Source organism: Coregonus lavaretus, assembly GCF_964263955.1.
Source record: "Coregonus lavaretus genome assembly, chromosome: 19".
Taxonomy (NCBI): Eukaryota; Metazoa; Chordata; class Actinopteri; order Salmoniformes; family Salmonidae; genus Coregonus; species Coregonus lavaretus.
Window position 1 is genome coordinate 22206514 of NC_140006.1, and position 12963 is coordinate 22219476.

Consider the following 12963-nt stretch of genomic DNA (forward strand, 5'->3'; position numbering starts at 1 on the left):
AGTATAACCCTGATTTGAATTATACATCTCACTCAGCAGATTCTTTCCCTCCATTCGGCTAATTTAGATTGAGATCCTTCCAGGCTTCCCCCCCATCTTTCATTTCCCTCCCTCCTTTCCTCCATACCCTCTCCTCTCTGCCTCCCATCAGCCCTCTCTCTTTGTGAGAAAAAAAGGAGGAAGCAGGGAAAAAAACTAATGTCTGTGACTTTCTTGCCCTCCAGCACATGAAGCCCTCTTTTATTTTGATCATCGCAGCACAATGGATTCATGCCATTCTGGCAACTTTATTCAGTATCAGCCGAAATTTACATACTGCTTAACAAGTTGCTGTGGATGCCTCTGATCAAAGTGCTTTTGGAAATCTTTCTCTCATCACAGTTTTTATTTTCTAATTACATGCTGAAGACAGGCATCTTTAACTTCGGGGTGAATAAAGGTAACCTCAGTGCTGCACAAGCCCAAATGTCATCCAGCAAGGAGGGTGCATGTCCAGAGGACAAATATAATGTAATCTAAGCAGTGTGTGTGTGTGTTTGTGTGTGTGTGTGAGGGAGGGGGGGGGGGGGGGGGTTGACAAAAGTCAAAGCAGTCATGTGTCATTTTTGGTGCTGAAGGGCTGAGACCTGCCTTCAGGCTTGTCTTCCCTGTCAGAGGCACTCAGCTATCTGCACACGCACACACACACACACTAACACACTCACACTCTGACAACCATAATATTACGCATTTCCATATGATACCTTAATGATAGAGCTCCCCAAAACAACATGACAGTTAAAAACACAAAATGTACTTATTTCAACTGTCCAATTCAATTAATTTAATTAAAGGCCCCAAGCGTCCCCCATCATGACTTGGAGGGAAAGAATATGTCCAACAAGTAATAGAATGACAGGCATTTTGTTTGGTGCAGATAATATGAGAGTGAGACAAAGGGAGAGCATTAACAGAAAGCAGCAGGTCCTGAATCAAGCCATCTAACAGTCAGGTCAGGGGAGCCTTTAAACCAATAGCCCTGAACATTTCCATAGGGAATGGCGACAGGCGGTAGAGGATACTGTAGTCATTCCTCATTGAAATACACTAGCCACACATTTACCATGTTACATTCATGAGTATGCTTGGCTACTAGAGCGCACAGTACAATTGAAAACATTAAATAATGGAGCAGAGAGAGAGAAAAAATTGATTTAAAAATACAATGAAAAGAGGGTGTGTGGGTGGAAAGAGAGGAATCGTGGGAATGCGAGATTGCACCCCCCTCAGGCCATCGAATTATCCTATGGGTCGATGGTTCCTCCTTATGCATTGGCTGACATTTTGCTGTAACCCCATTCCGAGTAATTCTATGTGATGTGTGTGACTGACTTCTGCCACGGCCCTGAGAGGCCAAGCACCCCCGGGCTACTGCTTCCTGCCCCACGGCATCATGGGAATTGTTTACTTAGCCTTGTCTGCTCCTTTTTGCCAATCTCTCCGTCCTCTATTTCTTACCCACTCTCTCTAGTTTTCCATGCCTTCTCTTTCTCTCTCTCCCTCCCTCTCTCGTTCTCTCTCCCTGTGTATCTGATAGTATCATCTTTCAATTAGAAGAGGATGTACTCGTATTCTTCTCCAGTGAGACAAAACCATTGTCAGTTGACTCTTGAGGGGTAACAGTAAACCAGCCCTTTAGTCTGTAAACACTGAACTGTTAGTGTTCTAACACCCATTCAACACACACAAAGGCCAAGGCTATCAATGCAGCTTGTTGTATCATTTACGCCACTGTGTATGTTCGCAACTGTGGTGACATTGATAGAGGGTGTGTTCACGAGGCGAAGATACTTTGCAGGCCTATGAATGAATGATGTGAGAGAAATATGTGGAAATTATTCTACAGTCAATGCATCCCCGGAGCTATAATAGGGGATCACAAATGTGATTACACATATGTCTTAGGACTACATACAGTACATACTTCCAATTTGTCCATCCTTTACCTCGTGGTATAACCATAACCCTGTAGGGAATGAGTGAAGGCTAGCGGATCAGATCGGCTATGCACGGATAATGGTGTATATATCTGTTGACAAGTGACAAGCAGAAAAGGGACAGTGTTGAGAGTGTAGCCTTTCATGACCCAACACACTTTGACAGCTTGGCCATGGCTGCAGGACATGAGCCTTGTTGTTTTTTCTTCTGACAGTTTTAAGCAAACCCAACTCTCTCTCTCTCTCTCTCTCTCTCTCTCTCTCTCTCTCTCTCTCTCTCTCTCTCTCTCTCTCTCTCGCTCTCTCTCTCCCCCTCTCTCTCTCTCTCTCTCTCTCTCTCTCTCTCTCTCTCTCTCTCTCTCTCTCTCTCTCTCTCTCTCTCAATGGATTAAATTGTTCTTAGAGCCTTTGAGGCTCTATGTTAAAGCGTATAGCAACAAAAACATGTCAGAAGCCAGTATAGTATATTCAGCTAGCTGTTAGCTAGACTCATACTGTAAGCCTTAATGACAAAAGTGAGATGAAAGTGTAACTGATATGAATGTACTGCTTTTATGCAACACTGCACCCGGCTGGTGACAAGTGGTACTGGCTCCATTGTTTTCAGTGGAACAGAAGCACTCTGTAAGAGAGGAGGACTGATATAACCTTAGCTCCCAGGGGTTGTGTGTCTGTGTGTGTGTCTCTCTGTCTGTGTGTGTGTTTTGCCCTTGAAGCAGTTATCTTATCTGGACCTGGGGACATTCCACACTGATAATTTGAAACATCCCAAGAGGGGCCTGCTTTGAAATACAGCCACGGGGTAACACATTAGAATGACAAAATGTAGATCCCAGCCTGCGCTGCCTGCAATGTGCACTGTATGTGAATTGAAATCAACACGACAGGAAGCTACATTGATTTTGTTATTATTAGGCAAAATGCAGCAGAATCATACTACAGGCAGTTTCCATCTATTTTTTATGCATTCAGGTAACATAAAAGTATATTCATTCAAACGCATAAATACACTCTGTGTTGAGAGTATGTGTGTTGAGTTGTATGGGTGTGTGTGTGTGTGTGTGTGTGTTGATGTACATTTTTATTCAGTTTACAATGTCTACTACGTGTAGTCCGCAATATATGTATACTATTGGTTTGTGAGGCGTGTGTGTGTACATCTTATACTGTTTAGGCTACTGTGTTGTCAGTAGTCTAAAAACCGCAATATGTTTGCACAATTGGTTTGTGAGGTACATTAAGAGTGTGTGTGTGTGTGTGTGTGTGTGTGTGTATATACTGTAATGCACTCAGTCTACAGCCCTGGGCACTGTGCATTCTTGCTTGGAGAGCACATGTCCCCGGGCCTCGTTCCTCCGTAGATGACCTCTGGTGGAGCCATTATTTTCTGCATTAATGACGAACAGCAGCCAGCCAGTGATGGGCTTTGTCCCCAGGCAAAGTAGCTCATTCTGATTATGGGCAACAACAACGGCAGGCAGCGAAAAACAAAGAGAAACTCTTCCCACAAGCAGTACAAACAGAACTTGGAGCAGAAGCCAGCTTTGGCATTAGAAACATAAGCTGTTCTCAGTCTATTGACAAGATGGATCTAGATAACCTCTGTGTCTGAGAGGACTACCCTTAGTGAACTTGGAGAAAATTAAGGAAGTAGCTTACTTCGTTGCTGCTTTGTAATTCGGCTTCACTTTCAACCACTACCGCAAGCATCAGAAAAGCAATGTTTGTCTGTCTGTTGTCTGTGTCTGTCAGAATAAGAACTTTGCAAGCGCTTCTGACATACAACTGAGAGCTTCAACATACAACTGACTGAAATATAAAATGAATATGTTAGTGTGTGGACAAAAAAAATGTAAAGCTCATTCTTGATTAGCACACATCTGCACTACCATTGTCCTTAAATCATTGAAGAATTGAGTTTGATAAATAATTTAACAACCTATACATTTATAGTATGGCTATAAAGGATACTCCGGAAATTAAAGTATTCATACCCACCCATCTATAACCCACACAAACAAGACAAATTGCGATTTCTCTTGCCACGGCAGTCATGGCACCCACTCAGGAAATCCTGTCTGGGGGAGATGACTCTAAATGAAGGACTTTACCATTCACCATGATGTCTTTGGTGAGAGTCACAGGGACCCCCGGGGCTCCTCAGCACAACTTTTCAAAGGGCTCCAGATTAAAGTCACTGAAGTTTCCCACTGGGGTCTGAGGCCAGGATCCCATTAAGCAGGCCTACTACACCAGCGGCCATAATTGTGTTTTTGAGAATTCAGAGCAGCGGTTGCTTGATAAGCAAATTTAGGGTGAAATAACAGGAGGGAGTGAGGCAAGAAAGGAGGGAAGAGGCATACAGACCCTTCCCTTGGTCCATCACTAATTTATTGTAAAGCCCTCATGCAGTCGTTGTAATTTTATTTTAAAATCATCACTGTATGTCTAATAAACCAATGTGTGTGTTTATTTAATGAAAATAATTCCAAAAAATATATATATATATTTCCCTGAGCCTCCTTTGGCCCTTGACATGCTCAGTCTGATCGTGTGGGCGTTAGGAAACAAATGTGAAGATATTTACATACACAGCCCTGATTGGCTGATAGGATGGTCTAGAGCCCACCTCCTTACCCAGATGAAAAGTAATCTGTCTATTATAATCGATCACATTGTGATGTCATGATGTGGACTAAAAGTTCCATCCCACCTGAACAGGCTGAAATTCCAGGCATTTCTTTCAAACAGCTCGTACACAAAAAGGGCATTATCATCATTTTCAGAGTGTTATACTCCGAGTCGATATTTACGTCATAAAAATGAATTATCCTCGTCCACGCCCACAAATTGGGGAAAACAAACATTCATTCTTTCCCATTGACAATGGGAAGTTGTAGATTTGTTGTTATACAGAAATAACAAAAAAACGCTGAAAAGCTGCTGTGTTGTTCAATGTACGATAGAGGCTACGAGAAGAGCCCTGTGGCTTCAGGCTATTTGGAGTGAGAAATGTGGGGACCTGGTGTCCAAGTAGGCTAAATGTAGCTAGCTATATGTGTGGAAAATATTTAATCACAGGTAAGACATTTAACTTGTTTTCTATAGTCCATTTGTAACTCCACTCACTACTTGTAGCTGTATAGTCCGTTTGCTTGTGCTGTTGGTCTTGTTCTAGGCGCGACATTCTAATACCGACTGGGACTATTTTGACCTCATAGCAGGAAAATCACATGTAACTGCACTGCCCTTTAAATGACTGTGAGAGATGAGCGCTTCATAAAGCTGTCTGTCTGGTGCCTGGGCTACTCTTTATTCGCTGTATGAGTGATATTCCTAAAGAATGCTGATAAATGGAAACATTGCCATTATGAATGTTGAGTTTACTCTGCTGGAGTGAGGAATAACAGTGATCTTTTTATATACTGCTGGGTATGATACTTAAGTGAAGAAAGATAAAATGACATTGACACATCAGTGGGTCAATATGAAGAAGAAATTATGAACTAAGCCTTCATTATCCCCCACGATGAAATCGGGGACTGTGGATCTGTCCCCGTCCGTCCATTAGTCACACACGACATCTCTGACAGCAGTAGCCCAATTTTGACAAAACTTGGGTGAATGATGCGTCTTGCCATAGAGATCAGGCATTTACAAAATTACATTGATTGGCCCAAGGCCTGAGCTATAGAAATTAACTGAAATGTGTTAGTCACACACAATATCTCAATTGGTCCAATGGGGGGCGCTGAATCATTCATGGGGAGATGTTTACTGTGGCCTATTCTTGAAATAGTTGGTATACTGCTGTTCTGATTCCATTTTGAAGATGTTACTACAGTATTTTTTTTATTATTATCTGGGATTGGGTGCTTGACTTCTCACTACAGACATTATTTTATCATTAACTAACACAACTAAGATAACATGAATCTAAAGAAAATAACACTGTCTCCCTATAATGCAATGAATGCTATAGAAGTTAAAATAATATAGCATCTTGTCAATAAAAACAAAGAATGTACATAAACAAGTTGACTTTATTAAGTATGTTGATCTATTAACATTCACTTCAAATAAGTTCAATGAAAAAAAAAAACATACTGTTCTTAAAGAGGGCAGAGGTGAGATCTCCTTGTAGTTCTGAATCCTAACTTGAAATCCACACATTTTACTCAACTTCCACATAAACCATGCATTGATGGCAATGCCAATGGGATATTTGTGTGAAAATTCAACATAGGAACCTTAGTGTGTGATATGAAAGCTGGATTTGGGCCTATAAACCTTTTTTTATGTTTACCGACCAAATATACTGCCTTTACCCAAGTGCTAAACGAAAGCCGGTGGTTCAGTAACGACTTCAAGTAGATTTCTTCTGTTTTTTCTTCTCTGCCTCCTCTTCCTTCTCTTTCTCGATCTCAGCCACCAGGGTCTCAATTTCTTTGGACTCCAGTAACTACATGGAGCAAAAAAAAGAAGCAATTAGCCCATAGACAAATACATTTGTAAAGTAAGTCGCTCTGGATAAGAGCGTCTGCTAAATTACTATAATGTAACGCAGTAAATACTGGGATCAGAGCACCAAACTCTTTGGTGAGGTTACCTTCAGTGGCTGGTTTCTTCTGATCACAGCAAGCTCAATGTTCTTCCCACCAGACTGAACCACCTGTAAACATAGTTCAAAAGGTAAATGTACACAATGGATTGAATACGCTAATAGCTGCATTTGTAGCCATATTGAATACACAAATGTAACTGTCTCAGATCTACAGAAGTGCCTAGGGAGTAGGAAGTAGGGGTTAGGGGGTCGGTTTGGAGTTGAGTATAAAAATGACTGTTTGACCTCACCTCAAGCAAGGCTTTGATTGCCAGCTTTATCGCCTCGTTGTCAGTTGCGATGGCTTCGTCTGTGTAGTTCTTCTCCAGGAATTCCCTCACTGTCTTAGCACTGCGGCCAATTGCATTTGCCTGAACAAAGGGATGGGTAACAATTCAGTAACTGAGTATTTTTAAAACAATAAAATACCAATTGAGCTGTATTTATGGTTTTAAATACAGTTCAATAGCTAATGTTGATTTAAAAAACAGACCTCACAATTAAGACAAAGAAAATCTAATTTTTGCAACGATACACTTCAGAGAATCATCATGGCTGTGAAAAACATTAAACATATTTATCTGTGGAGAAAGGTGAGGTATTTTTGTGGATTGGCTGACCTTCCATGCATGGTATGTTCCTGAGGGGTCAGTCTGATAGAGCCTGGGGGTCCCATCGTAGTCAAAACCCACGATCAACGCTGAGATGCCAAACGGTCTGCGTCCATTACTCTGAGTGTAACGCTACAGAAGAAGATAAAAAGCTGGCTTTCAATGAAAATAAACAAACAGTCAAGTATCATATGAACTCTAGTTTACTCTACCAAACTGGGTCCAAGGTAGCCTTGCATGCAGGTTTGGCGAGTAACGGATTGCAAAAAAAGTAACTAATCTGTTACCAGCTAAAATATTGTAATCAGATTAGATACTTTTGAAAAACTAGATTACTTCTAGGGTTACTTTTAAATTCAGTTAATTTTTTTGTACATTTCTTTTCTCAATGACATTCAAATCAGCATTGAAAAAAGGCGCAAGTTTACGTTTGTTCTGCCTGAACGAGTCTGACCACAAATCAAAGACCAGTATGATGACACACCAAATGTGTTTGATGGATCGTGGGAAAAGAGCAGGAATAGGCTTTTTGTAGGCAACAGTCCAAGCTACTGTATGTCTTCCAATGGTGCGACTGCTGTAGGCATCCAAAGATGATCCAACTTGAATAAACGCTTGGAGTTAAGGACTACAGCAGTGGTACGTAACCTATGAGCGATACTGATATTTTTATTATTGATATCTAAGCTACATAGCGCATTGATGTCCAGTGTAGCTCAGTTGGTAGAGCATGGCGTTTGCAACGCCAGGGTTGTGGGTTCGATTCCCACGGGGGGCCAGTATGAAAAATAATGTATGCTCTCACTAACTGTTAGTCGCTCTGGATAAGAGTGTCTGCTATAATGACTAAAATGTAAATCACACTACTGCTCTCATTTATTTGCGCCTTAAATCAAATTGTATTTGTCACATACACGTGTTTAGCAGATGTTATTGCGGGTGTAGCGAAATGCTTGTGCTTCTAGCTCCGACAGTGCAGTAATATCTAACAAGTAATATCTAACCATTTCACAGCATATACCCAATACACACAAATCTAAGTAAGGAATGGAATTTAAGAATATATACATATATGGACAAGCAATGACAGAGCGGCATGGACTAAGATACAGTAGAATATTATAGAATACAGTATATACATATGAGATGAGTAATGCAAGATATGTAAACATTATTAAAGTGACTAGTGTTCCATTTCTTAAAGTGGCCAGTGATTTCAATAGGCAGCAGCAGCCTCTAATGTGCTAGTGATGGCTATTTAACAGTCTGATGGCCTTGAGATAGAAGCTGTTTTTCATTCTCTCGGTCCCAGCTTTGATGCACCTGTACTGACCTCGCCTTCTGGATGATAGCGGGGTGAACAGGCAGTGCCTCGGGTGGTTGATGTCCTTGATTATCTTTTTGGTCTTCCTGTGACGTCGGGTGCTGTAGGTGTCCTGGAGGGCGGGTAGTTTGCCCCCGGTAATGCGTTCGGCAGACCGCACCACCCTCTGGAGAGCCCTGCGGTTGCCGTACCAGGCGGTGATACAGCCCGACAGGATGCTCTCAATTGTGCATCTGTAAAAGTTTGTGAGTGTTTTAGGTGCCAAGCCAAATTTCTTCAGCCTCCTGAGGTTGAAGAGGCTCTGTTGCGCCTTCTTCACCACACTGTCTGCGTGGGTGGACCATTTCAGTTTGTCAGTGATGTGTATGCCAAGGAACTTGAAGCTTTCCATCTTCTCCACTGCCGTCCCGTCGATGTGGATAGGGGGGTGCGCCCTCTGCTGTTTCCTGAAGTCCACGATCATCTCCTTTGTTTTGTTGACGTTGAGTGAGAGGTTATTTTCCTGGCACCACACTCCCAGAGCCCTCACCTCCTCCCTGTAGGCGGTCTCATCATTGTTGGTAATCAAGCCTACTACTGTTGTGTCGTCTGCAAACTTACAGATTGTAGTTGTTGTGGATGGCTGTTCACTAATGTATATGTGTATTTTAACCCAATAATGGTTGAATTTAAGAAGTTTAAGCTGCTTATCAATCATTGTTTTTGCGACCAGGGGTATATTAATTACGGAAACCGTTTAAGAACCAAACCGGAAGCAAACAGAGCAAAACGCAAGTTTCTATTGGACAAATTCAAGTAGGTCCCTCCCACTGGAGGTATCATATGAACGGTCCCTCCCAGTTTCATTCAGTTTGCTTCTGTTTAAGAAAAATGTTGCAACACAATCGGAGTAATGAATACGCCCCAGTGGACAGCCAGTGAAAAATGTGCTCTTGCAACAGCTGCATAGTGCGGATCCCAGCCTATGGAATAAAAGTTTGAGTTCCTCCCTTTTAAACTCCCCCATGGTACTGTGCCCCATACTGTCAAAAACAAGTTTAATTTAAGAAGACCACAAGTGGGGCTTTTATTTTCTTCATGGAAATGTACCATCTAGATTTTCACATGCAAATAGCACTTTTCGGTAGTAATCAAAGCATGCCATTCCGAGAGCAGCATTTCTTTTTCAACTCGAAGCCCAATCAGTCCTCTATGACAACAAAATCAAAAACAACATATTAGGCTAATTAGTCCTTAGTTTTGGGTTATGATCAGGTAAAACAATTTGGCTAATCTATATTTCCAAGTCCTATTCTTGAAGATCAAGGGGTATTAAATTAATTGGAACGACTGGAAATCTGACAGACTGTTGGTTTTATGTAAAGCCTAATCGTATTACCTGTTATGGAAAGCAATGTTTTAGAAGAAGCCTACACAACCAACCCGTAAAGTAAAATGCAACATCCATTTATGGCCAGGTCTGTAAACACTAACACTGATTTATCCTGCAATAGATGTCGCTCAATTGGTAATATACATTTTGGTCTCCTAATGCCTCTTAAGCAGGTTGACGTTTATTGGGATGAGTCTTGTCCTTAAGGCAGAACTGAGCGATTTCCCATAGATGGGCCAAAATTGGCCATTAGGTTTAAAGTCAGATTTTATGACTTTGTGGCTGTGCCAGCTACTAACCTGCGCCTGAATGTAATCAGATTACGTTACTTAGTTTGGGTAATCCAAAAGTTACATTTGGGATTGCAATTTTGGACAGGTAACTACACTGAAGAAAAATATAAACGCAACATGTAAAGTGTTGGTCCCATGTTTCATGAGCTGAAATAAAAGATCCCACACATTTTCCATACATCCCTGTTAGTGAGCATTTCTTCTTTGCCAAGATAATCCATCCACCTGACAGGTGTGGCATATCAAGAAGCTGATGAAACACATGATCATTACACAGGTGTACCTTCTGCTGGGGACAATAAAAGGCCACTCTAAAATGTGCAGTTTTGTCACTCAACACAATACCACAGATGTCTCAAGTTGAGGGAGCGTGCAATTGGCATGCTGACTGCAGGAATGTCCACCAGAGCTGTTACCAGAGAATTGCAATGTTAATTTCTCTACCATAAGCCAGCTCCAACGTCATTTTAGAGAATTTGGCAGTACGTCCAACTGGCCTCACAACCGCAGACCACATGTATGGTGTCGTGTGGGCGAGCAGTTTGCTGATATCAACGTTGTGAACAGAGTGCCCCATGGTGGGGTTATGGTATTGTCAGGCATAAGCTAAGGACAACGAACACAATTGCATTTCAGCATGATAATGCACGGCACCGTGTGGCAAAGATCTGAACAAAATTCCTGGAAGCTGAAAATATATGTCCCAGTTCTTCCATGGCCTGCATACTCACCAGACATGTGACCCATTGAGCATATTTGGGATGCTTTGGATCGACGTGTACGACAGCGTGTTCAAGTTCTCGCCAATATCAAGCAACTTCACACAGCCTTTGAAGAGGAGTAGGACAACATTCCACAGGGCACAATCAACAGCTTGATCAACACTATGCGAAGTTGATGTGTCATGCTCCATGAGGCAAATGGTGGTCACACCAGATATTGACTGGTTTTCTGATCCATGCCCCTACCTTTTTTAAAAAGTTATCTGTGACCAACTGATGGATATCTGTATTCCCAGTCATGTGAAATCCATAGATTATGGCCTAATGAATTTATTTCAATTGACTGATTTCCTTATATGAACTGTAACTCAGTAAAATATTTTCAATTGTTGCAAGTGCCTGACAAATTGCTTCCCCTCACATTAAAACAAAAGTCTTACACAAGCTATCTCTTGATTGTGCACATATGAGAGAAAGACTATTGGAGGACTGTTACTTCCTGTTTTAGTGAAGTCTGTCTAATTGTTAAATTGAGTGGTGTCTGTCTGTGTCATGGCTGGCAATAGCAAGTCGTTAGGGGCTGTTAGTTGGAGAGGTGGTGTGTAACGTACCTGTTTCAGGGTGGCTATGTGTCGTGTGATGTACTCAACGGTGACTGGGTCCTCCACAGTGAGCCTGTGACTCTGGCACTCCACCCGAGCTCTGTTGATCACAATGCGGGCATCTGCTGTCAGACCTGACAGAGGTAGACAACTGGTTAAATAAGAGAAACTAAGACCGAAACGTTCAGCTGGTTGGGTTATGAGCCACATCAAACCAAACAATATTGAAACCAGACAAAGGGCAGAAAGTACCTCCCTAGACAACGCTTTACCTATGGAAACAGCTATTACACGAACTGTTCTTGCTAGACAATGTTAAAGTAGCTACGTCTGGTGATCAAGATATGATGCAACAACATGCAATGTCAAACAAATTAATGAAGATGTAGTTAGCTAGCTAGATACCTGCGAATGCCATGCAAACATGGTCGTCTAAGGCGCAGATCTTGCGGACTGTTCTTTCCTCCTGTAGTTTGGCGACGGACTTCTTCTCAACTCCAAGGACAACAATGTCTTTGCCCCTGATGCCCACCTAAATTAGGAATGAATGGGGAAATTAAACAGTTAAGTAGTTCGACGCTAGCTAAGTAATCTCACTGAAATTCAAGTAAATATTCCATATTGCATTCAACAACAGAACATGATAGTTAGCTAATGTTAGTAGTAGTTATGGCTAGCAATTTGCTCCATCAACAGCATCACAATGTTACGTTAACTAGCTATCTTATCATAAATTAGCTTGCTAGCTACGTAGCTAAATGACACAGCTAACGTTAGCTTAGCGTCACAAACTTACAGCAGTGGAGCCTTTCTTCACAGCCTCTTGTGCATATTCCACCTGAAAAAGGTGACCGTCGGGAGAAAACACAGTGATCGCCCTGTCATATCTTGCTGCCATTATGTTTCTAAAAACAGATGTACTGAAATGTTTAAAAAGTGTAGCTAGCTACTCAGCTAGCGAATGTTTAGCTAGTGTTGATTTTGTGTTCGTGTGTAATCACATAGCGCATGCGCTTGCACTCTTTCAATTTTAAGCGTTCCCCTAAGAAACTATCCACCATTTAAAATTATGGCACTGCAACATTTTATTTTACTCTCCATAAACTCAACAGCATTTCAGTGTTATCATAAGTGGTTCCGGGACCATAGTAAGGGTTTGATACAGACGTTTTCCGCGCTGTTTGGCCCCTTTCCGGGGGATATTATTTTCCAATCCCCTGTGGCTTTCGGATTGAGTTTGGATTATTCCACCACTGGACAGGGGTTGAACATATTGTTTTGTTTTTATAAAAGTCTTAGTTAACAAAACAACAATAAAATGCATTTACATATTTTTTTTCTCGATATTGCAGTTATTACTTTTATGTATATCTGACGAAGATATATTACATCTCAAGGGCATTATCGTTCACCCCTTTAGTTGGCCGTGTTCGAGAGCATCAAAACGATTGAAGGCCACT

The 12963-nt window shown here is 41.6% G+C and overlaps 1 protein-coding gene across 1 annotated transcript; it reads right to left on the bottom strand.

Moving 5' to 3' along the window:
* Positions 1–6001: 6001 nt before the first annotated feature.
* LOC311146862 (proteasome subunit alpha type-7) lies at positions 6002–12762 on the bottom strand. The gene is made up of 7 exons (XM_084183477.1): positions 12300–12762; positions 11909–12035; positions 11513–11637; positions 7200–7322; positions 6831–6950; positions 6586–6648; positions 6002–6438 (listed from the first exon to the last, which is right to left on the bottom strand). The coding sequence occupies exons 1-7, from the start codon at positions 12399–12401 to the stop codon at positions 6343–6345; spliced, it is 756 nt and encodes a 251-aa protein (XP_084039603.1). The 5' UTR covers positions 12402–12762; the 3' UTR covers positions 6002–6342.
* Positions 12763–12963: the final 201 nt, after the last annotated feature.